General features: G+C 35.0%; 1 protein-coding gene across 7 annotated transcripts in view; it reads right to left on the bottom strand.

The window, feature by feature from the left end:
• The window catches only part of CACNA2D1 (calcium voltage-gated channel auxiliary subunit alpha2delta 1), a 457,573-nt gene that overhangs the window by 8,721 nt on the left and 423,559 nt on the right, over window positions 1-25,293 (bottom strand). For all 7 annotated transcript variants that reach the window (XM_053926392.2, XM_053926394.2, XM_053926393.2 and 4 more), the window contains 13 exons: window positions 24,903-24,990; window positions 23,483-23,545; window positions 22,711-22,814; window positions 21,834-21,920; window positions 20,477-20,544; window positions 20,020-20,058; window positions 18,389-18,460; window positions 17,345-17,497; window positions 17,209-17,261; window positions 15,606-15,661; window positions 15,058-15,187; window positions 12,856-12,965; window positions 11,636-11,718 (listed from right to left, as the gene is read on the bottom strand). In XM_053926392.2, the coding sequence (XP_053782367.1) occupies window positions 11,636-11,718; window positions 12,856-12,965; window positions 15,058-15,187; window positions 15,606-15,661; window positions 17,209-17,261; window positions 17,345-17,497; window positions 18,389-18,460; window positions 20,020-20,058; window positions 20,477-20,544; window positions 21,834-21,920; window positions 22,711-22,814; window positions 23,483-23,545; window positions 24,903-24,990 (1,106 nt within the window). The remainder of the gene's footprint in view (window positions 1-11,635; window positions 11,719-12,855; window positions 12,966-15,057; window positions 15,188-15,605; window positions 15,662-17,208; window positions 17,262-17,344; window positions 17,498-18,388; window positions 18,461-20,019; window positions 20,059-20,476; window positions 20,545-21,833; window positions 21,921-22,710; window positions 22,815-23,482; window positions 23,546-24,902; window positions 24,991-25,293) is intronic.

Below are 25,293 nucleotides of genomic sequence, written 5' to 3'. Positions count from 1 at the left end.
AAGTATTCTTTCCTCTTTAACTTTTAGAAAGATTTGAGAAGGATTGTTATTAATTCTTTTTAAGTGTTTTGTAGAATTTACCAGTGAAACCATCTGGTCCTGGACTTCTGGATTTTGAGGGGAGGTTTTTGATAGTGATTCAATCTGTTTACTAGTAATTGTCTGTTTAAATTTTATATTTCTTCATGATTTAGTCTTCATAGGCAGTATTTCTAGGAATTTATCCTTTTCTTTCTTTGTCCAAATTTGTTGACATATAATTCTTCATAGTAGTCTTTTTGTTCTACTTCTTTGATAAAAGTTTTAACATCTCTTTCATTTCTAATTTTATAAATCCTTTCTCTCTTTTTTCACCCTAGGAAGTTGAGCTAAAGGTTTGTCTATTTTGATTATTTTTCTCAAAAAAAAGCAGTTCTTCATTAATCCTTTTATTGTCTTTTTTAGTCTCTATTTCATTACTTCTGCTATGATCTTTGTTATCCCATCTTCTACTACCATTGCAATTAGTTTGTTCTTTTACTAAATCCTGAAGGTGTAAATTTAGGTTGTTTATTTGAGATCATTTTATAATTCTTATTGCAGGTGTTTATCACCATAATGTTTCCTTTTAGGAGAACTTTGCTATTTCCCATAGTTTTGGTTTTATTTCCATTTGCCTCAAGATAATTTTTAAAATTTCTCTTCTGATTTCATCTTTGAACCATACTTGTTTAGTAGTATGTTACTTAATCTCCACACATTTGTGAATTTTCCACATAATTGATTTCTAGTGTCAGAAAGTTGTGGTCAGAAAAGATGTTTAATCTCTTCTTAGAATATACTAATCTTAAATTTATTAACACTTCTTTTATGGCATAAACTATGTTCTATCATGGAGAATATGCCACATATACTTTAGGAGAATGTTTATTCTGCTGCTCTTGGATGAAATACTTTTATGTGTCTTAAGTTCTTCTGCTCTAACTTGTTATTTAATTCCAAAGTTTCCTCACTGAGTTTCTGTTAGATGGTCTATTGCTGATAGGAGGAGATGAAAGTCCCCTACTATTACTGTATTGCTCTCTATTTCTCCCTTTTAGTCTGTTAATATGTGATTGATATATTTAGGTGTTTTTATGTGGACACATAAATACCTACAGATGTTATGTCCCGTTGTTAAATGACCCCTTTATAATAAATTTGTCTCATTATATTTTTTCTCTGAAAGTCTATTTTTTTTCTAAGAAAAGATACCTGAGTTTCTTTTGGTTTCCCTTTTCATGGAATATCTTTTTCTATTCCTTCACTTTCATTGTGTGTGTGTCCTTAAAGCTGAAGTATGTCTCTTGTACACAGTTTATATTTAAGTCTTGATTTTTTAAATCCATTTAGCCAATGTATGTCTATCAATTGGATAATTTAGTCCATTTACATCAAAAGTAATTATTGATAGGTATGGACTATTTTGTTCATTGTTTTCTGACTGTTTTCTAATTCTTTTGCTTCTCTATATTCTCTTGCTCTCTTCCTTTGCAGTTTGATGTATCCTTGTAGTGATAGGTTTAGGTCCCTTTCTCTTTATCGTTTGTGTATCTAGTATATGGTTTTGCTTTGTGGTTACCAACTGCTACATGAAACATCTTACAGCATTGTATTTTAAGCTGGTAATATCTTAAGATTGAATGCATTCTAAAGCTCGACATTTTTGCCCTCTCCCTACCACATCTTGTTTTTGATGTCACAATTGACATATTTTACCTTGAGTAATCATTAATTGTGTTATAGTTATTTTCACTACATATTTTTGGACTAAGATCTATTATTTATGGGCAAATTTTCAAAGCACTGTGCAACACATCCCATAAATTACCTCAGTTGTTTATAAGGGATGCCTTGAGAGCTAGATATTGTGTCCAGATCTCACAGAGAGTGCCACAGTTTCAGAAAAATTAGCCATTTGCCCATGATCACACTGCCAAGACGACGACCCATGATATGACCACAATCTGCTTCACACACCAGGATGAACTCCTCACAATTATATTAGATATATAAGTGGATAACTCACCATCATCACAGCATTAGATTATTCAGAATTTAACTATATATTTACCTTTATCAATGAGATGTATATTTTCATGTTTTCCTGTTACTAATTAAAACCGTTTTACTTCTGCTTAAGGAAGTGTCTTCAACGTTTCTTGTTAAGGCGAGTCTATGTTCTTGAGAACTTTTAGTCTGTCGCTTTCTTTTCTTGTAGTGACTTTTTCTGGTTTCGGCGTCAGGGTAGTGCTGCTTCCTACAATGAGTGTGGAGGTATTCCCTCCTCCTCAGTTTGTGTGGTTGTCTTTAGGTTTGTAACTCTTTGGGTTTCCTGAAAATGGAAGTGTTTTTCTTTCCCCAGGCTAGAAAAATATTCAGCCATTATCTCATCAAATGAGTTTCCTGCTTCATTCTGTCTCTCTTCTTCTGGGATTCTGTAAGATACATTTTGGTCTGCTTGATGTTGTCTCAAAAGTCCCAACTGCTATCTTGACTATTTTTCATTCCTTTTTCATTTTGCTCCTAAAATTAGATGAATCCAGTGCCCTGTTTTGAGTCTACTGATCTTTTCATCCACTTTAGTCGGCTGTTGAAGCTATCTCTGTTGAATTTGTTTGGTACGGTTAACATGTTCTTTAGCTTTGTGATTTCTCTTTGGTACTGTCTGATATTTCTACATCTTTTTGGTCGTTCTCAGTTCATGCATTTTTCTCCTGACCTTGTTGAGCATTTTTATGACTATTACTTTGAGCTCTTTATTATGTCAATCACTCTTCTGTTTCATTAAAGTCTATTGTGAAATTTTATCCTGTTACTTTGTCTAGAATATATTTTCTGTTTCTTCATTTTCTTGATTTTCTGTATTGGTTTCTGCACATTAGACAAAACATCCACCTCTCTGTCTTGAAGTGGATATGTCTTAGTGACTTCCAACAATTGCGGGGGTGCAAATGCCTGGCCTCGTCCCAGGAGTGCAGAAGTCATTCAGAACCTAGATTCAGGCTGATTGGAGGCTGAAGCAAAAGTAAGCAGCTTTAAAGTGGGCTTATAGGCGTCTTTCAGGGACAGGCTTGGAGACAGGCATTTCCGTCAGCTCCCTCTGCACTGAGCTCTGGCAGGAGAGCTGGTGAAGAGCTGACTGTTTGCTACAGCCCTGTAGCACCTGTGAAGGCCAATCCTGCTGGCCACCAGAGCCAGGTGATAAAGGGGTGCATCCTTAGAGTGGCAGCTCCTAAGTCCAGAGGCCAGATATGTCCAAAAGTCTTCTCAGGGAGACACGAGCGACTTGGGGTGGGTCAGAGGAAGAACACCGAGGCATTGCCTACTGCGCCCCACTCTATTGGGAGGATCACAGTCGGCCCCTACACGTGCGTAAATTAGAAGACTTACCCTCAGGCAAAACGGTCTTAAAGTAAGCAAATGTTCTCTGACAGGGAAAGATGGGAGTAAGGAAGGCATTTCTGTATACTTCCTGTTCTTTGCGCCCTGGGAGGATATCCACAGAGTCCTCATGGGCCCATTAAGAATTATTTCTTTCTTTGCTATGTAGTCTTGTTGGTCTCATGGATGAAAGCCCCTAAGGACTTTGAGAGCTAAGTGTTTGGGGGGCCTATCCATCAGGTGGAAGTTCTAAAAGTTGGGGTCTGTAACAGAGATGGGGGACCTGGCTAGATCACTGGGGGCAGAGAGAATCCCCGAGGCAGTGAAAATCCCCGAGGCAGTGAAAACGTGCCATCCGGGGAGAAAGGATGGTGTGTAAGAGACTGCCCAAGGCAACAGTGAGCAAGCTAGTGCCAGTGTGTACTGTCCCAGCCACTGAGCAGCGAGCCAACAGGAGATGCAGCAGAAGGAACTTGCACAGAGTGTGTGCCTGACTAGCAAAACATTCCAACAAGGGAAAAAGACCCTGTTACGTGTTTCTAGAGAACATGGGGTTTGGGGCTGGGGCTTTAAAATGGAGTGTGCACAGAAACTCGCTCTTTCCTTGCCCTTGCAGCCTGGTCAGGTGGTCGGTGGCCCACATGTTTCTGGGATGTTGGGCCCTGGAGACCCCATGGTCTGACAAGCCCCTTGCCCCTCCTCCCCGCCTGAGAAGCAGTGACAGTATTGGCAACTGGCACTGTGTGACCCTGCTCAGCCAGGTGCATGGACGCTGGGCCAGCCAATGGCTGGAGGAATGGGGTGCAAATTCTAGGCCAGGGGGTAGCTGCTGGAGGAAAGGGCAGCACACCACGAATAGGGCGCTGGCACGCACAGACTCCAAAGGGCCTCTGGAGCTGAACTGGGACTGGGAAACAGCTAAGCTTCTAGGATTTCCCAAACACGGTATTTTTAAATGGGAGAAGGATTCTAGGTGCAGCCTTGAACTCATCCGGCAGAGGGCGGAGGAGTTATTTGACTTTTGGTGTTTTAGAGGGAATGAGCTTTGAGTCAGAAGGCTGTTATTTTTCCAAAATTGTATAGCCTTTAAACAAAAGACTCTTTTGTTTTCATTTTTCACCAAACCTCTGCCTCCGGAGTTTATGGGCGGTGGGCAGCAGAACCCCACATGGCTACACAGTAACAGTGCTAGAGGTTCAGTCTGAACACTTCATTCTTCAGAAGGGCCTGGGAGCTGTGAGTTCCCTCCTGATTTTACACTGATGTGCCAGATGGGGGGTTTCTGGTGATAGTGCGTCTCACCCTTTCCTACCCACTTCAGTAGGGGCATTTTCTTTTTCATCCAATGGTAGGGGTCACTCAGCTGCATTTCTTTCAGAGGGGATTTCTCTGTTTACAGGTATAGGTTTGGTGTGTCTGTGTGTCTTGGGGCCTACCATGCCACCGTCTTGGACCAGAAGCTCAATAACTCACATTTTTATATCTTTAGCCCTGAATTCTCCCTTCTCTGACCTCCACCACTTCTGCTCTTACATTTTTTGGAAAGGTCTCAAGTGCGCCCCCATACATTTTTTTTTTAATTACACTTTCTGGAGTAGTGTGGATCAGGTCAAAGACAAGTCATCTGAGTTTCCTCCCCTTTTCTCAAATCTAATCCACCAACATGTCTTCTTCACTCTAGCTTGAAAATATATCCTGAAACCTACTACTTCTCACTGTCTTATGTCCAGGTCACCATCACTTCTTGCCTGTACTCCTTTAAAGGCTGCCTTACTTGCCACATTGCTTCTGCTTTGGCCCTTCTATAATCTTTTCTACAAAAAGATGTCTCATAAAAACCATACAACAAATCATTTCACTCCCTTCTTGAAATTTCTTGTCACTTTCAGAACAAAATCTAAATTTGAAATTTCTTAACAAGTCCTACAAAGCATGCATGATCTGGGGCTTGGCTGTCTCTCCATCTTCACCCTCCTGTATTCCTTTCACCTCTCCCGCCACTCATTCTTTTTTGTTTTAATTTATTTTTAGACAGAGGGGAAGGGAGGAAGAAAGAGAGGGAGAGAAACATGAATGGGTGGTTGCCTCTTGTGTGTGCCCTACTGGGGACCTGGCCCGCAACCCATGCATGTGCCCTAGACTGCGAATCGAACCAGCGACCCTTTGACTCATAGGCTGGCGCTCAGTCCACTGAGCCACACCAGCCAGGGCTTCCCACCACTCCTTCTACTTCAGTAACACCAGCTCTCTCTGCAATGTGCCTACTATCTCAGGGCTTTTGTATTAGCTCTTCTTTTATTCCAATTCTTTTACCTCCAGGTAGTGTTGCCAGATAAAAAACAGGGTTCTCAGTTACATTTGGATTTCAGATTTTTAAAAAATACGTTATTTTGTAGTTTAGACATATCTCAAATAACCCACAAGTAGATAGTAGGTATACAGTATGTACTTGATAAATAAATAGAAGGTATTCAATAAAGTAACACATATACTGGCTGGTTAGAAACACTACAGACATAAAATACTAACTTAAAGGCTTAATTGTCATTTTACCAGGAGGATCTCCCAAGTTCTAGTTAATAGTTAACTCCCAAACTCTAGTTAATCTAGGGATAGAAAATTAGAACACAAACAATACCCAGTAATGCATTAAGGGTATATTCTATCAACGACACTCTTATTAATGTAAAAATTATTCTAGGCATGTATTGGGGAAAGGAAAATATTCTCTCTGGCTTGATTCTATTGTCTTTATTTTTCTACTTTGCAGGGTCTTGTTTTTTTGTTTCATTTCCACTATGATGATGAGTTTTATGTGTTTCAGTCTGGGAGGTGATAGTTTAGGTAAGTTATTTAAAGTCCCTGACGTCTGTCAGTTGATTCACACCGAAAAATTCTGCCTCTTCAGTTTCCTGATCATGTTTTCTCATGTGTTTTGCCTGGGCAAGCACGTATGCTGAGACTTGAAATTATTCTGTGAAGGTAAATTATGAGCTAGTCTAAAAATGTTCTAAATCACAAATGCATTGATATGGGTAAAATTTTTTAGCATTTCTCTGCCTTAAAGGGATCAAACTCCCACTACATCATGACTAGAAAAATGAAGTCTGAGTTTTAAACATGACTATGGTAGAAAATGCACAATTGCTTCAGTGTAATACGTTCACATGGAAAAAGGATGCAGTGCCAGTATTTTATACACACACACATGCAGGGCTGTGCAAAAGTAGTTTTACAGTGTGAGTACGCATGTTTATTCTTATTTATTAATTATTGTATTATTTGTATTACAGCTATAAACCTACTTCATCCCACCCCTGTATGCGGTTATTTTAAACTACAATAATTTTATTAGATTTCCTTCTAGGGATGTCTCTCAAAGGGCTCATAATAAAGATATCACTGAAAATTCCTCATTTCTATTTTCTTTTCAATTACTCATTAGAAAGAAAACCAACATCTAAACCATAGTTATATGCATAAGATTTTGCCCACAGGTTAACTTCTTAAGACCATGAATACTGGTAGCTCAAATCTTTTCCGTTTTCCCACATTCAACAAGTATTACTAAACCGTTACTCAGTCTTTCCTTCAACAACCAGGACCTGGGGGTGACTAAGTGCATATATTAAACACACAAAAATTTTAATTTATTTGAATAACTTTATAAATAATTTTCCCAAAAGAAAATTTTCTGGTCATTTGACTAAGAAGTTTTTGCATTCTCCTCTGAATTATAACAGCGAACTTTGAATGTAGACAGATCTGCAGTTAACTCATCCACTGCAGCTTCAAAGAGAAATATATAAAACTCACCAACAAATAATGTGTGTTCCTAGGCAGTACCTTAACATACTTACCACATTGACTCAGGAGGTAGGCAGTGTATGTGTTATTTAAATGTATGTATGTATGTACATGTTTATTTAAGCATAATAATTTTTCATGTACCAAATCATGCGTTTTTATAATAGGTTTGAATAAAATAATGAACTTCCTCGGTGGCATTGACTTGTTTTAATTTTTTCTTCGATAAACAAACTTTATTTTTCTGTTGTTCCTCTTTACCACTTCAGTCTTCAAAAAGCTATTGGCAAAAAGTCTCATTTGAACATTAATGTTTTAATAAGGTCTTCATTGTATGGGGCTTCATAATTAGATTCCTATAATCTATATCTTTTTTGGACTCCACAGGGTGTAAAGATCCTTGCTTTAGACAGAGTCACTATTCTAATTTTTTTTAGATTTTGTTTATTTATTTTTAAAGAGGGGGAGGGAGGGAGAAAAGTGAGGGAAACATTAATGTGTGGTTGCCTCTTGTACGCCCCCTGCTGGGGACCTGGCCCACAAACCAGGCATGTGCCCTCACTGGGAAATGAGCAGGCGACCCTTTGGTTGGCAGGCTGGTACTCAATCCACTTAGCTACACCAGCCAGGGCCAGAGTCACTCTTTAAATGCTTAGAGAGATAACACCCTTTAGAAGATGATAACACCATCTCAGCTTTTTTGTAAACATAATCTAATCCACACATATTCCTAGTTACAGACAGACTAACATTGAAGTTTAGACTTTACTTTTATTGGTCCTAAATGTGGGGAAGAACTGATAGTTAATCTCTCAGTTATTTTTCTGGGGGGGGATGGATATTTTATTATTTTTATCAACTTTCTATTGTTTCAGAGAACACACTTCCTTTGCTATCATCATAACAACACTCAAATTGCATAGACTAGGTTTACTGTTTTCAGTGATGACTGTGTTTTTAAAATCCCCATGCCCAGCCTTGTTAATGTAAAGTATGTGTCACCTACACCATCTTCCAAGACTACCATTACGTATTCCTCGAGGACAATATAACATCGAGGAATCCCAGATGTGTTCTTTTCATCTTTCAAAAGTTATTTCATTAAAATATATTGATCCTATCCAGTTAGGTCCTGCTGGTATTTATTCTCTTGTTAAATTTATAGTTAGGGTAAAATAGGAAAATATTTCACAGGAAAATTTAAAATTATATTTTTGGAGGTATGAGGTAAAAAAAATGAACTCCTTGTTACCTGTAGATTTTTAAGGTAAAGGTAACACAGAAGTGATCTATTCAAAATGAAGTTGACATGTGTGGTAGAGGGAAGTAAGTTTTTGAAAATATGGTAAATTTTTACACTATTCACCTATAAAATATAATGGAATAATTTTTTACCCTTAAGCTTTAATTTGCTCATTTCTATTATGATTACAAATAGGGACAAGTATAGAAAATGTGATTTTTACAACACTGTTTATATGTAAATGGTATGATTACCTATGTAATCTTTAAGGAAACAATTCTTTAAGGGATCAATGATATTTCAAATAGCTACCTAGATATCAATTTAAAAACATGTTCATACAGAGATAATACTTTTTAGTATTTAAACCAGAGAGGTTTCCTTCACTTAAAATATATTTTGCTGTGAAAATCATTAGTTTATTATCCCTGGACAAATTCAGTTGTTTTCTGAATATCCCTCTGCTACTCCACTTTTTTCCCCTCTGACAAGCTCGCTCCCTTCATAGTAATGGCCACATCTCCATCTAGTGGTTTCCTAATCAATGAATACCTGGACAGCAATGAAGAACACAGCCAAAGCTGTTCTAGTAACTATAATCACGGTGAATCGAGGGCATTAGAAAATAAACTGCGAAACTGTAAATGGAACCCTGAACACAAATTCAGGCCCTAAAACATCTATTTAGACATATAGATTGTGTAATTCAGATAAATGACAAAAGGTTAATAAATAATCATAACTGTGCTCTAGATAATGTAAGTGATGTTAAGTAAAATAAACTTAGCACCTAGAAGCACTTATACCAAAATATTTCAATAAGAGCATCGATACTTTAGTAGTAAAATCCTAAAAAGTCATTTAAACCATGTTTGTTTAAAAAATAAAAGAAACATTAGAATGATTGAATTATTAAGTAATGATTTATAAAATTAAATGGTTCATTAATTTTATGTTAGCACCTTTCGAAAATAAATTAGGATGACCAACTCTTATAATTATCCTTAGGATATCCACCTTTAGTAAAATTTAGACATCATGAAGCATGTATAAATTTTTTTCCCCCACATTGACAATGTTTATTGAAAACCCGATGAGAAAATACTGATTTTTAAATAAATATAGCTTGCTGTTATATTCTCTTTAAGATTAGAAACTTATGTAACATTTGAAATTAGCAATTTACAAAACAGCATTAGGACTGGGATTTTTATAACCTGGTTTCAGGACACAGTGCCCTTAGGAATATGGATTATTTTTTAAAATTTCAAGCCAAACACAAAAACAAAGAGAAATTAGAGAAAGTGACTGACCATCCACACCACATGAACACTTGCAGTAAAATGAAGATAGGAGCTGACATCATGGTACAGGCACCACTCGTTGTGCATATAAGTTGATCCTATTTACAACGGGCAAAGTAGCAAGTACAGGAAAAAGAAAGAAAACACAGAAAAGAAGACATACAGGATGAGATTTCATGCAATTTGCTGGCAGGTAGCAGTTTATGTGAGCCTCCATCCAGAGCAGATTCACAGTGACCATTGCAAATAAGCATTACCAAAATACTCCACTGCCGAAGAAACACAGGACATCATTAGCACATTAAGCTACTGAGCAGGAGCTGTACTTTCATACACAATCCACTGTGTAATTTACAGGAACTTGAATTGTTGAAAATTTTGGTCTTAAATCATTGTAATGCCTTGGTCAATTTACAGAGTCTCCTAGAGTGAAAATATTTTTGAGTAAAAGGGTTTTTATATGATCCCTCAGTCTTTGATGGCAAACAGCTGATGAGCGAAGTTTCCGTCATGAGCAACACTGCCCTTGGGCCCACACACGATATTCTCTGGAGAATAATTTGACATGGGCAAGGCTCCCAAATGTGTAGTAGATAAAACAACAGAGTCCTCATATCTGACCTTTACTTAAGTAAAATGAAAAAGAACAATTAGCTGCATCTTTGAATCACGTTCCCTAGCAAAGAGGAATGATCAGTATTCCTCGTGGAGATAACTCAGATGTACTTACTAAAACATCTCATTTTGGTTTTTTTAAGCCTTATTCTCCATCACTAATTTTATTTCTTCTTTGCTCCAATTGTAATTTATATTATCTAATTGCATAATGTATATCTATGGAAATGTATTATTCTTGCTGGGACAAATGTGACTATGTATTTTGAGTAGGTAGTACATAGTAATATGCAAATCTATGCAAATCTATTCTAAATAAATACATAACAACATGTATAAATGCACATTAATCATTAAATAATTGGGCCTGTTTTTAGAATAAACGATTCCTACAATGACAATGCTCTATGTTTCCATGCTTATTGGTGTGTACAAGCCACTAAATGCAAAGGCACAACTTGAAGAATCAGAGAATTGAGGAATATTGTATTTAAAATTAATTTTTTAAGTGGGTAGGTATCTTGTGGCCTTTGTGTTTGAGAATAAAGTTTCTTAACTGAAATCATTTGAAAAGCATAAAATTGATTACAGACACAGTAAGTCAGAATTTTCCTATTGGTCAGACCTATAGAATAATAAGCAGTATGTTTAAGTAACGTATATTAAATATGCTTTGGAAAATTTTATCGACTTCACCCTACTGACCTTGTCTAATTTCAACAATACAAAAATTAATATTTATTTTTTCACTTTTTTATTGTTGTTCAAGTACAGTTTAAAAGAAATAATATAAATCTAGTATATAATAGAATCAGGAACCATGACAAAAAAGTAGAATTATATAACAATTGAACAATGGCTATTTAATAAGTTTAAATACTCTGAATGAGGACTAAACCAAATCTAATAAAAATAACTTTCACATCTTCAAGTTTGGAATATAAATAAAGGTAGGCAACTCATATACCATAAGTAACAGTTACTGCCAGTTACTATTTTTAGAAAGTCTTTAAAAATCATTAGATTAGTAATGTTGGATTATGAGTAAATTGATTGGAATTGTGTTTGAAAGTACAATTTCTTTGGAAAGGACAGATAAAAGAAGCAACTCTTAGCTTATGCTAACCATGAAAAATACTGAAATGAAAAATCAATTTTCCAGAAAGTACATCATGTTAACGAGAAACACGATGGCTCCTTAAATTCTTGCGGACAATGACCATTGAGAAAAAAGTATTTTAACACAGTAAACGTTTGGTCTTACCAAGTCATTGTTATCAAAGCAGACGTCGGGCCCTTTTCGGTATCTGGGCTGCTTAACCATGTCGCAGGGATCGGGACCATCAGCTACAGACACTCGTTAAGGAATATGAAATCACTTTTTGCTCCCCACACAGTTAAAAATAGAAAATGTAATATATTTATTTCCCAAAGCAAGTAAGGAACACCCATGCTATTATTCCAGCCCAACGCAACCAGTTCAAGTACTTAGGGATTTAAGGAATTAAACTGCCACAATTTTTTTCCTGTCAGAGTAGGGGCTGTGTGAAGAGATCAACTTTTTGAATGTTTTATTGTATATGGCTCCTGGCACATAGGAAGTACTCAATAAGTATCTGTGAAATATAAGTGGATAAAGTGCACAAATGATGTAGAGTATATAAGACAGGGTCCTACTAGTAAAATAGCACAAGGGAGAACCTGGGTGCACACTTATTTATTAAGACAGAAACATAAACTAATTCCCTATAATAAATGTCAATTCCAAACATAGGGGAGAACTGTTTTTTTTTTTTTTTTTCAAAAAGAGCATGGGTAAATGCAAAAATTACAGGTGCTGTACAGAACCTCTGTGTACAATGTCTGAATAGCCACTGCATGTCATTTTGCATGCTTAGCACCAGAAGTGGTTTCACTGTTATTGGCATTGTAGTTGTAGCATATGACAGGATTTCCTTCTTTCCTAAGGCCACATAATATTCCACTGTGTGTATATACCACATCTGACTCTACTTTGGATGATTGACCATTGATAGCTTGTAAGCCCCAACACCCTTTTTTCCTCCTGTCCGACATCTGGGCAAGCTGATAGGGAAGCCGGAGGGCTCCCTCCTTTGGCACTGCCTGGGCAGCACAGGCAGAGAACCCGGCACCGCTGCCTAACCACCATAAAATCCCAAGCCAGCTGCTACTCCTTGAGAGAGGAGAGATTTGAAATGGCTCTCTCAAGCCATTTCAAATCTACTTGGGGACCTGCACTGCTCTCTCCACAAAACCTCTTTATGTGAGTAAGAGACCTTTCACATTCCTTTGGTGCGTGTGTAGCCATGTCAGTCTTGTCATACAAACTAAATCTTATCTCTGTGGCGGCCATTCTATAATATTTTTCTTTTGATGAGCATAAACAACGTGACAAGGTTAAGCATGCATTATTTTATAACAAGAGGGCTTTCTATTCCAAACTCCTCTAGCGTCAAAGGATACAAGTCTGTTCTGCTTGTATGAGCAGGCGGGTGTCACAGGGACACGTCCCTTTGCTCTCAACCATTATGAATACCAAGTTGGTGTTCATAAGTTTTTCTACATGAAAGATTCTGCAAAATAAATATTAAAAACAACAGAACATTATCTTTTTGGAAAGAAAGAAAAGTTTTTCAAGGATTCTTAATCTATTAAAATGAAAGACAAAATATCACATCTTTAAACACAAAGCATCTGCAACACAAACAGTAGAACAGAATGAGAGTGATTTTAGAAGGCAGAGCACTGTTTTGTTCATTAGTATGCACATAGTACCTCTCTCCAATGAATACTAAAAAACTGCAATAGACGTTTGAAGTGGGTTTTTTATTAAATGGTAGCTCTCAATGCAAAATTAGCACTAGTCGTTGAAACTCATAGAAAAAAAGTTTTATTTTACATGTTTAAGGAACTGTGGTATTTATCATGGAACATATGCCCAAGTTGCCTTATTTTGCAGAGAAGAAAACTGGGAGGACCAATATGACTAAGCATCTTGCCCAAGCTAATGGCACAGACTAGCGTCATGTTTTTCAGCAGACTTTCTGTGATCATGGAAATGTTTTTTTGCTTTGTCCAATATGATAGACAATAAGGCTGTTGAGCACCTGAAATATGACTAGTGTGACTGAGGCACACAATTTTAATATTAATTACTTGTAATTGATAATTGAAATGGCCACAGTTGGTAATTACTGAACTGCAGAACACTGATATAGACAAAAATCCAGAGCTTCAGATTCCATGAAGTATTTTTTTTTCTGTACATCTTTAGCTGCTTCTGCCTTCTTTAGCCATCATGACAAAATGTAAATATGTTGTAAAAGAGTAATTTCTTTATGGTTATATATTTTCAAAGAAGTGAGATTTTCTTATCTACCCCCGCCATTGAACTTAGGACACAATCATAAAGCAAATAAAAAAAAACATGATTCAACCTAATATTGTGATTATATTATATTGATCTTTGTAATTTAATTTAGCCTATTTTTAAGCATCACTACTATTCCTGGGCATCAATTCATGAAAGGCCAAAGGACTCACCCTCTTTCTGATGTACCCATAAAACGTGCTATAATGCTGTTTCCTGAAGTTGCTAGCCTAATGTACTAATCTCTAAACACAATGGTCTGATTTTTTCTGAATTCATGCCTGACTGTCCTCCCCTTTCTTTTCCTTTCCATACCCGCTACCTCCTCCTATGACGTAAGTTAGCTAAAGTCATAAAAATCATATTGGCCACATCTATTAAAAGTTCCTGCAAGTTTCAGTTAACCCATTCCTGAAATTATTTTTTAACATATAAACTTCTTTACTAAATCCCTAGCAACCAACAATCCCAGCCCTTTCACATGCTCAGATTACCTCACCTCCTCATATTTCCTCTCCCCTATGTTACTGTTTCTTCTAGAATAGCCCGCCGGCAGTCACTAAAACAAAGTTCCCCGACTCTGCATTCTACGCTGTGCCTTTCTGCTCTGTTCTCAGGGCTCCTGTGACAAGGATTATCGCCCTCCTCTCAAACTTCAAAACTCCCCCTCTTGCCTTTCTCCCCTATCCCATTACAACCACGTTAAATTCTCCAGCTCTCCCCCCAGCAAATTCAACATGCTTTATGGGTACTGGTGACTAACATAAACCTTGACCTTAGAAAATATTTTCTCCCAGTTCTTACAGCTTCAAATCAAACATAACTTTAATTCTAAATTTCCGTGAATACTAGAATCAGAACACACCCCCGTGAATATCTTTATGTAAACCTGTTTATTACCTATATGTAAAAAATCATATACATGACTTAGAATGACTCATGTAATTAATCCTAATCTTACTAAATTGAATAATTCTGCAATTTCTGGATAATAGGAACATTTTAATATGGGTTCTTTTAGACAAAAATTACATTTAACGAATATAATTTCTCTATGTTCTACTGATTTCTCAACCATATATTATAGTTGAAGGGACTATAACTTATCAAAGTTAGAATTAATTAAAAAAAACCCACAGAGAAAGTGAAGATCTCTGATGTGTTCATCTTAGAACAGTTACTCATCTTTCTCAGACTCAATAACAATCTGTTATTTTCTGTAACGATTATAAAAGTGAACACAATTTCTTAGTGAAATATTGTAGAAATGGTCCAGAAATGAAGAAAAAAATTACCTGGAACAGTTTCCACAGTCTAATACACCACTGAATGATTTACTATCATTATCGAAGAAATACTGCGTTTGCTCAGTAATGCAACTCTGCTTTGACAGAGAGGCTGCAAAGTCATCGTCTTCCATCTCAACTGTGGGGAAACAGAGACCACTACCGTGAGGGGGCACTACAGGGCAGTCCCCCAGAGCTCACTTCTCACGGAGCTAAACAACTGTACAAGGGCAGGCACCTTGGCCTGCCTGTTTGCTGCTGTGTAATATAGTGGCAGCCCTTACTAGGTCCCCCCAAATTTCAAAAGAATAAATTAATTCAAATATATAGCAGCTACAAAATACAGGCCTCCGCGAGATAGGAAAGTTTTGACAAAAAGATTTTAACCTACAAATGTCAAATGGATGACCTCTCTCTCCCTCCCTCTCTCTCTCTCTCTCTCTCTCTCACACACACACACACACACACACACTCCTCACTGAGTTTTTAAAAATTCAGCAGATACAGAAAGAAAATTTTGATTATTATTATGATACGATATCTGAGCATTTACATACCTGCCTCAAGGAGTCGTGGAAAAGTCAAACTCAAGATAAACTGCTGTAGAATAGACCTGAATTTTAAATATGAGTAATTATTTATAAAAATCTATATATTTTCCTTTCTAAATTATATAATAAAAACCTGAGGAATTTTTCATAGTCATATAAACACAGGTTATTTTTCATCTTTCTGGGAAAAATTGTGAATTTGCTAATAAAAAGCTTAGAAGCATTTTACATAAGTATTTCTTAAATTATACAAAACATTGTAAATATTTTCTACTGAAGAAGTCACGAAGTGAGATTTTTTAGGAGCAAATGAGGGACACATGTGTGGGGAGGTATGGTAGCTTGAAGAGGGAGAATAGGTTTCATAGTCAGGATTTTCTCTTTCTTTTAGTTTTTAAAACTCTGTGGTAGAAGAACCCTAAAAACAAATAAAAATGACTTTGTGCCATGGGTTTATAAACTACTTATGATATAGAATATATTTGTAAATATATAATGTGACATTTATGAAGTAAAATATACATACTATATATATGGCATAAAACACATGTCAGTTTTATAATAAAAGACAATAAAATATTAAATAGTATGATATATTCATCTGGAACTGCATTTAGTAAAAAAACAAGGTGGGTGGTGAGTAGGGAGATATTCTGGTCAAAAATAACATAAAGGCAATCAAGTATTTCAGAATCAATATAAGATTTAGAAAACCTATGTAAATTAATGTATAAATCTCATTTACACAACATACAGGATGATTTTCAAATATTTTCCCACAAAATCCTTTTTAATATAAAATCTTTGCTACTTTATAATCACTTGATTTTAGCTGGGAAAGCCTCGGCATCAAATGAATGTTAGAGACTAACCTACATGGGACAGGCTAGGAAAATACAGTGGGGCATTGATCCGAAAGAAACGCATAGGAAAGAAGGGAGGGAAAGAAACGACCCCAGACACAACAGGAGGCTTAGTTACTTGACTAACCAGAACCAAACAATGACAAACTTGATCTTCTAGACTCTCGACAGTGCCTCACTAAATAGTTGAAATGTCTCATTTTCAAAGGTGGCAGGTCATAGGTGAGAGGGTGAAGGAGGTAATGGAATGGACTCAGTGCAAAGAAGGAATCAGATCCATTTCAGCAAGATGATGCCTCTGAAACTGTGGCAGCCTTTGTATGAACGGCAAGGGGTATAAAGTCAAGCCATTGCGTCACGAATTTGGTCAGTGAAAACATATAATTTGGATATTAAAGGCATAAAGTAAGAGAGATACATGTACCTAAAATTTAAGGAATTGAGTTTAATATGAGGAAAAAACATAAATGAAAAGGGTTTCAAAGGACCCATAGAAAAAAGAAGCCTCTGCAGAGGCTGAAGTTTGCGTGAGTGTAACATTGTTTTCATATGAAAAAACTGAATGATTGTAACAGCTTTACACTGATCACTTAGGCAAAACTATATGTAAGTATTATCAATACGTGCTATTGGAAATAAAAAAGTAACTCCCGTACTAGTTGCATGTCACAAAATCCATTTTCATCAAATTCTTTACTATTTGACATCTTCCTCTCATTGCCAATTAAAATACAGTTTCGACTTACCAGGCGGCAGCAGTGGCCCACCAGCCAATATGTAATATGTCCGCTATTGATGGCTAGAAAATACAATAAAAAATCGCTGCATTAATCTAAGCCGAGTGTCCCTTGGAGGGGCAGGGGTGACTTGGGCATTACTGACCACGTATGCTGAGCGATGCCCTGCTCCTTGTTTTGGTGCAGCGCCAGGCTCACACACGGACTGATAATCATAAGATTTGTTAAAAGCGTAGACTGATATGTTAATCAGGTGTCTCATCAAACTCGGATCAATCTCTCCAAAAAATCTTCCAATCTAGCACAGAACAAAAATAATACAAAATTTCAAATTAAAGTCAAATATTAACACCTGAACCAGTACAATGAAAAATAAATATACAAAGAAATGTGTACTAAAACTACTCAGGAGGTTTACAATAAAAGCAAGTAATAAACCAGGATACAACACTGCACAAAAGCAAATGAGCTTAGGTGTTCTTACTACTCAATGGCTCTGCGTGATATTTGTGCAAGGAATACATGTGATTTACTCAGCTTTAAGGATACAATCAAATGCCTCCTGGGGATAAGAGATGTACCATACATTTAAAAAATGGATGAGACTTAGGAAAGAAAGAAACTCGTAGGGACTGTACTGAAATGGAGTGAGTTCCATCTACAGGGACAACCTCTAGGGTAACCCTGGAGTATCAATCTAGAGTTTAATCCCAAATTCCTGCCCATAAACATTGTAGATTCAGAAATAAAATTAGTTGGCAACAAATTCTACTTTGTTCAAAAAAACTGTGTAAATCAAACAGCCTATGTGCTGCCAATTTGCAAATTTGGAAGTAGAAAGTTCACCTGTTTCATACAGTCACATATTGAGTTAGACATTATCAGTTGATAAATATTTAATATATGGAAATGTTCTACATTTCTGAGAGATCAAAAAGAAAAAGTTCACATCACATTAAGATCCTTAGCTATATGATTTAATTACTGTGAGTACTAGAAAATAAACTTAACAGAAGGAAACCTAGATTTAGAATGGATTTCTTAATGATTTATATCATATTAAGCACTTTAGAATTTATAAGAAAAATAAAACCAGTCATCAATTTCTACTATGGTATGAAGGAGTTTTGTAATGTTGATCAGGGAAATACACTTTGGAACCTTAGTTCTTTTTTCTTTAGATGCATACCTGGTTAGTATAATCATCATGATTTGCCATTAAAAGAAATCCACCATCATCGAGAATCACACAATCCATTACCTATTAAAATAAAAGTAGCAGTGAACACATTTTTTAGGAAGGTTATAAGGTTATTTTAGCACTACTCCATTATATATGTAGATGATTATAACAACAGGAGAAAAATTCAAATCGCTATGTCTTCTCTTGAACATACATGCTCAAGAGATCCTGATGGAGTAAATTAAGGGCATGCATAGATGCATATCAATTCCTCGGGCTTGGTATTCCACCACTATCCATCCAGTTAAATGAACAAAGAAGGATGAATTCCACTCTTCCAGTCATCTTATCTGTGTGTGTGTCAGCTCAGTCTTAATAAATCATAGGAACAAATCAGAAGTAACCTTTTTTGCCACTCCAGTGTCATATGAATGAGACCGTAAATTGGATAGACCAAAATATTTAATAATGTACAATTATTTTAAGCACATATTTATGATCTGACAAGGGATATTTTTAAATGAGTTTTAGTCACTATGCTTCACAAACTTTAAAAAAAACCCAGAAGCCTGAGGATATTTATTACTATTTTATATTGAAAATAGTTGGTTGAATGATTTTAGATTTAAAAAAATAGCAAAACAAGAAATGCCTGTGACTAAGAAAAAAAACATTAATCCTGAAATATAGAATAAAATCCCACCTAGTTTAAATCATGTTTAAATGTAGAAATCAATTTAATAAATTTTATTTTATAAAAATCACAATTTAAATCATAGTTTTCAGAGTTGGGGACATATGCATTCCATTTTCCTACTGTGAAAGCAGCTTGCTAAAAACCTTTGCTCTGAAAACATAGTTTTCATAATCTATGTTTACAAAGACTCTGTAAAATGGACAAACTAAAACAACTAAGTTATTGGCTTAACATTTTGATGACTACAAGTGGTAAGATGAAATAAACTCCTTGCTTCCATTGGAAATATACACACACAGATAAGATGACTAGAAGAGTGGAGTTCATTCTTCTTTGTTCATTTAAGAATAATTTATCTATTATCATTCTTCAAGCATCTAACAAAGGAAGGCCACATTTGCTCTTTCAATCTCTCAAACAGAAATAAAATAGAAGACAATGGAAATTCCAGTCCACGTTAGTGGAACTTTATAATAAGTTATATAATTCCTAGGTTTAGTTAAAAAACATTTCTCATTATTGTACAAGCGTTGAACAAGTTCAGAGAAAGTGCAAAAGATGAGGGAAGACTGCCTTGCTAACTAACAAGTACACTTTGGTTGGAAACGCCCCATCCAGGAACAGAGGTAAAGATGAATATGTACAGAAGAATCTAACACAATTGAGAGAGAAGAGAATACAGTCCATGTTGATATGGCATTATTATAATTTTCCATAATAAATTAATATTTTTTATTACTCTTTTTAAAAATAGAAGCATTTAAAGTCAGGCATTGAAAGCATTTAGTTCAAATTCTTACCTATAAATTAGTTCACAACTCCAAAGAGTAATGTTTTAGCATTTGATTAAAATTCCCTGCATCATTTTTTACATAAAATCTTAGCAAGAGTATCAAGAAAAAAATATAGTTAAAATTTTTATTTTAAAGTGTTTTCTTACATCACTGTTTCTTTTGCAGTCACAAACTGGACCAGCACACTGAAAAAAAATATAATTAGCACCGTATTTTATAAAATTGAATTTTAATTATTTCCTATTATTACTATGTTCCAAACATAAATCAGAATAATTTATCTAGTATAAAGTAAGCTTAAATATTGGTCTAGTCCATAATAAAAAAGATATTTACTTCATCTTTAAAATTAGAAAATAACAATGAATGGATATCTACACTAGCATTTCAAGTTATAACATTGAAATATTTTTATTTTTATGTTTATTAATTAATTAAATAATACCATCTTTGAAAAATAGCAATTCATAATTCTATTTTAATGTAGTGGCACTGAAAGTTTCTTTTGCCAGTGTCTGTATATGATTTTACTTTAATTTTGTTATTTATATTTGAGATTACTAAATATATAGCAAAATAATATATATTTTTAAATTATCTTACCGGATCCCTGATTGATGTTTTGGTGAAGTTCTCTATCCAGGAATTTACGTCAATTTTAATTCCAACAACTGAAATTTATATAAAAGAAAAATGGACATATACATTTAAAAATGTAGTATAGATTCTCACATATTTATTTTTCCTCTCATATTTGAAAATTCCTGAGCAGGCAAATGTAAGTTTCTTGAGATTAAAAAGAAAAATCAATTTAATTTTAGTTACACATTGAAAAGTTGATTTGAACTAATTAAAAAAACTGTAGTTGATATTCGCAACACAGTATTCATTTGCCAGAACCTGGACAATTAACTAATAAAGATGGTAAGCTAAAATACATGATAGTGGTAGGAATAGCCTTATAAATATAAGGTCTTTCAAGCAGAATGTCTGAGGAGCCTTCCCTAACCCAGCCAATGCAATAGGTCCTGAAGAAATGTGCGTTGAAGACTGAATAGATGAGAAAAGGGGAAGATGAGTGGGTGGAAGTAGGAGAATGAATGAGTGTCTGAGAGAATAGCTAAGTAAATAAAAGCAATTGAGTGAATGAAGGAAGGGGTGAATTGGTTAGTAAGTGAGGGAGTGAATCACCTATGTAGTGGAACCAATGAGGGATAAAACTGCCCTCAGAAGGAAGGCAATGTCTTCCTTCTCCAGGTGGCCTAATACATGCTCTTTGAAAAAAGTCAAATAATACAAATAATACAAAAGTCATACAATGGAAAAAGTAATAATTGTTACTTTACTGTATCTACTCATTCCAGCCTACTTCCAATTCCCACTGATGCTCAGGTTACAAATTATTTTGTTTTCTTGTTTGATTTATTTTAGCAAAAAGTCATTTTCTATTTATTTTATTGGAAGGTTTTTAAAAATAGATCTCTAATACCTTTTAATAGCCATGGTATACATATGCCATAATTTATTTATCTTTTCCCTCAGTGATGGAAACTACACATTCCATGTTTACATCATTACAAATATTCACATCCTTGGCCATGTATTGTTTTGCATAGTTGAAAGTGTCTTTGATGTTGAACTTGTAGTGTGGGATTGCTGGATGAATCGGCATTTAGAATTTTGATATTATACTACATTAATTCTGAAAATTTGTGTACATATTTCATAAACATACACACTTCTTTGACAATTCCTCACCTCTCTATATATTATCCATTTATTTTGTCTCTAATCTCAAGGAAAAGTGTATTTTATTTTATTTTTAAAATTTGCCTGTCTTTGACTTCATTTTGCCTCAAACATTTTGATGGTTTTCCTGATAAGCACTGCCCATTTTTAATATAATTATTAGGTCACAAATAATGTTGGTCATGTGTATGTGTACAATATGTATGCTCACCTGCAGGTTTAAGAAGTTTTCCTTGGATATATATTTCTACAGCTTTGCTTACCATAATGCCTGATTCATAAGCACCAGGTCCACTTTCTAAAAAAAAAATGGAAAAGAGACCTGTCTAGATAAATCAAATAATATTGAATTTCTTTAAACAGATAACTATTCTACCATAGGTGTATGTTGTATACCAGGTAATTGGAGAATCCATGAGTTTGTGTTGACTGACTTTGGGATGTGAATTATTCAGTCTGGCCACATCTATTGCACAATATAATGGGTGCATGCCAAATCTCTGCTTCATGACACTTGCTAAAATATTGGGAAGGCAGCTGAAGTGGAAAGATTGATCATAGATTCCCCAAACCTGTGTTAACATTTTAGAAAATATATGTCCCTGGACAAAACTCTGAAGTTTTCTAAACTTCAGTTTTCCCAAGTATGAAAATGGGGAAAAATAATACTTACGCCCAGAGAGGTTGAGTAATTAAATTAGAAATTTGGGGGGAAATAACACAATAAAATATTTAAAAATATGGTTATTAGTGATTTCTATAAATAATATATTTAACAAATTGATTAATCTGGAAGAAACGGATGAATTACATTTTTAAACATTCATTAAACATTTCTCGATATATTTGCACTTTGTGAAATGAGAATTATCTACATGTGTTTCCATGTATCAAGCATACCTGCAGACAAGCTGTCTCTATGTTACTGAATATCTGTTTCCTGTATATGAATTTCACCTCCTCAATTAACTAGATGCTTCTCTCTTTCCAATATATTAACTTACAATATATTGTTTTGGGGGAATGCAGGCAGTAGCAATAATTTATTTTTAAAAAGTTGAAAACACTAAATTCAAAGTAATACTTACTGTTAAAGTAGGGGGCAGTGAATACATAGTTATCATTATCAAGACTCCTTTTGTAGAAGCTGTCTTCATATGTTTCTGGGTTTTCTTGCCAATTTTCTCCAGCCCTGAGGAGGAAATGGTTCATCATTTTTATTCTTTAATCTAGCTGATAAGCTAATTTTCCCTTTGTGGAAAAAGCTGAAATTTACAGATATGTCTACATCTCAGATACGTCTAAGAAATTTAGTGGTGATTGATCAGGTAAATGATACTCATTACTAAGCAATATATCAGCATATAACTATATAAAGGGTCAGAAAAAGTGGACTCTTGGTTTTTACTTTGCCATTTACTAACTAGGTAATTCTGGTAAATGACTTAATTGGTCAATTAATATTAATAACCCTGCACAGCCCACTTTGAAGACTGTTCTGAAGATAAACAGAGATAAGGCCCATGGAAGAACAGTGAAAACAATGAAAGGCTATACAGAGATAGTGTATAGACTCTAACCATTACATCCATTAACTAGGTTAGTTAGTGTCTACAAAGAACAAATTTATCTTAAAATCGTATATTATATAATACATATGATAAGCAAATACATCACTGAAGAACATTTAATAGCATTTTTTAAAAATAAAATATTTTAATTAAGTACTTTCAACAATGACTCCAATTTAATCTATGAAGAATGGTCAGTTTCTCTGATGAATGTTTTCCTTACAATGTACAGATTCTTGCAGTAATCCTTTGTAATGTACTTATTTTTACAGATGCTATTTGAACTTACTCTTTGGGATAAACTCTGGTAATCCCACCATCGGTCACAACAAACCGTGCTTTCACTCCCTTGCTGGAACAGAAGACAGAAGAAGGAAATATTTTATTCAACTTACTCTTTGTAAGGTATTAATTTAGGTGTTGCTGATACAAGGAAAAATAAAACAAGTTCCTAAAATATAGAAAGCCAAAGTAAATATATCTATAGGTGCAATTTCATTTTAATAGTTAAAATATCTAAGAAATATGTACTTAAAGGGAGGATGCTTAAGGAAGTCATCCCATCATAGGAAATAATAATTCAACTGAAGTTTGAAGATCGAATAGGAGTTAACAGGGATGACAGTAAAAGCAGGAATATATCACATGTAGAGCAAAGAGTATGCGTAAGAGAAAGCTAGTAAAGAATGATTGTTTGGTGTGATAAAAGCGTAAGGCACAAGGTGAGAAAGAGGAGGAAATAAAGTTTGAAGTGCAAGCGTCTTAAGAATGGTCAGCTCATAAATGAGCTTGAAATCCATGCTGGATAGAATCACCTTCAGCCTGGAATTGGAACTGCATGCTGAAAGTAAGACTGGCAAATGTGACTTGTATTGAGAATAGACAGGGGGCTGTATGTAGAGGAATGGGAAGCACTAAGGGCATTAAAATCAGTTTCTCAGAAATGGAAATTAGGACTTTGAGTATGAAAAAGAGAGTGAAATATTGTTAGCAGTAACATTTAGCATCTGGTGATCGATTGGAAGTGGGGTGGAGAAGAGACTGTAGATGAGAACCATAGTCAGATTTCTCAGTTTCTTCACTTGGCTATTAGAAAGCCAAGTGAGCTCTCACTAGCAACTATTTTACCCCATATATATTGAAACACACACAAACATGTCTATTCACACTGCAGTGTATACACTACGTGTAAAGCTAAGTAGTGGCAGATGTTACTCCTGACACACACCCACAATTGCAAATGCATGTTGTCAACAATTGCAAAATGATTTTCTTGAGAAATTGTTATTAAAGATAAAAAATGAGACAGCTGTCAGAAAGGAGGGGCATTGTGCGGTTGGGTGAAAAAGGTTAAAAGATTAAGCAAAAAACCCCACAAAACTTGACACAGACAACAGCCTGGTGATTACTAGAGGGGAAGGGGCATTGGGGGAGGTGGAAGAGGGTAAAAGGGGATAAATGATGGTGGAGGGAGACTTGACTTGGGGGGATGAACATGCAATACAATATAGAGATGATGTATAATAGACTTGTACACCTGAAACTTATATAATTTTATTATCCAATGTCATCCCAATAAGTTCATTAAAAAAGAGAAAAATAGATAAATAATGAATTTTAAATTTGAGACCAATTTCCAGAGATTTCCCAGAAATATGCTAATCTGAAATGGAGGCCATAGAAATGTATTAATAAGAACAAATACTTACATGGTTTTCTGCTTACTCCAATAATTTTGGACCAGTTCACTTGTAAAACCTGCATCCAGCAAGACCCGATTAATCAAATCCGTGTTACCTAACACAGAAAAAGAATAGCCTGAATTAAACTCACATAATTTTTGAATTAAGATAGTGAGACAATATATTATCTATTTCTTAAAGCAATTAAGAATAAATAATATTTCTATAAATTTAAAAATATATCTTATATGAATTTTCTGTGCCTTTTACATATTTTTTTTCTCGCCTCACATTTTTCAGGTTATGGTAGGATTAGTAGTAAAAAAGCCAATTCTAAAAGAGACAACTTATTGTGTTAACTTTATTAAAAATATATATAAAATATACCAATAAAGAAACAATGAGGAAATAGTATTCC

Source organism: Desmodus rotundus, chromosome 6, assembly GCF_022682495.2.
Source record: "Desmodus rotundus isolate HL8 chromosome 6, HLdesRot8A.1, whole genome shotgun sequence".
NCBI classification, from domain to species: domain Eukaryota; kingdom Metazoa; phylum Chordata; class Mammalia; order Chiroptera; family Phyllostomidae; genus Desmodus; species Desmodus rotundus.
This window is presented reverse-complemented; position numbering and strand designations above follow the sequence as displayed.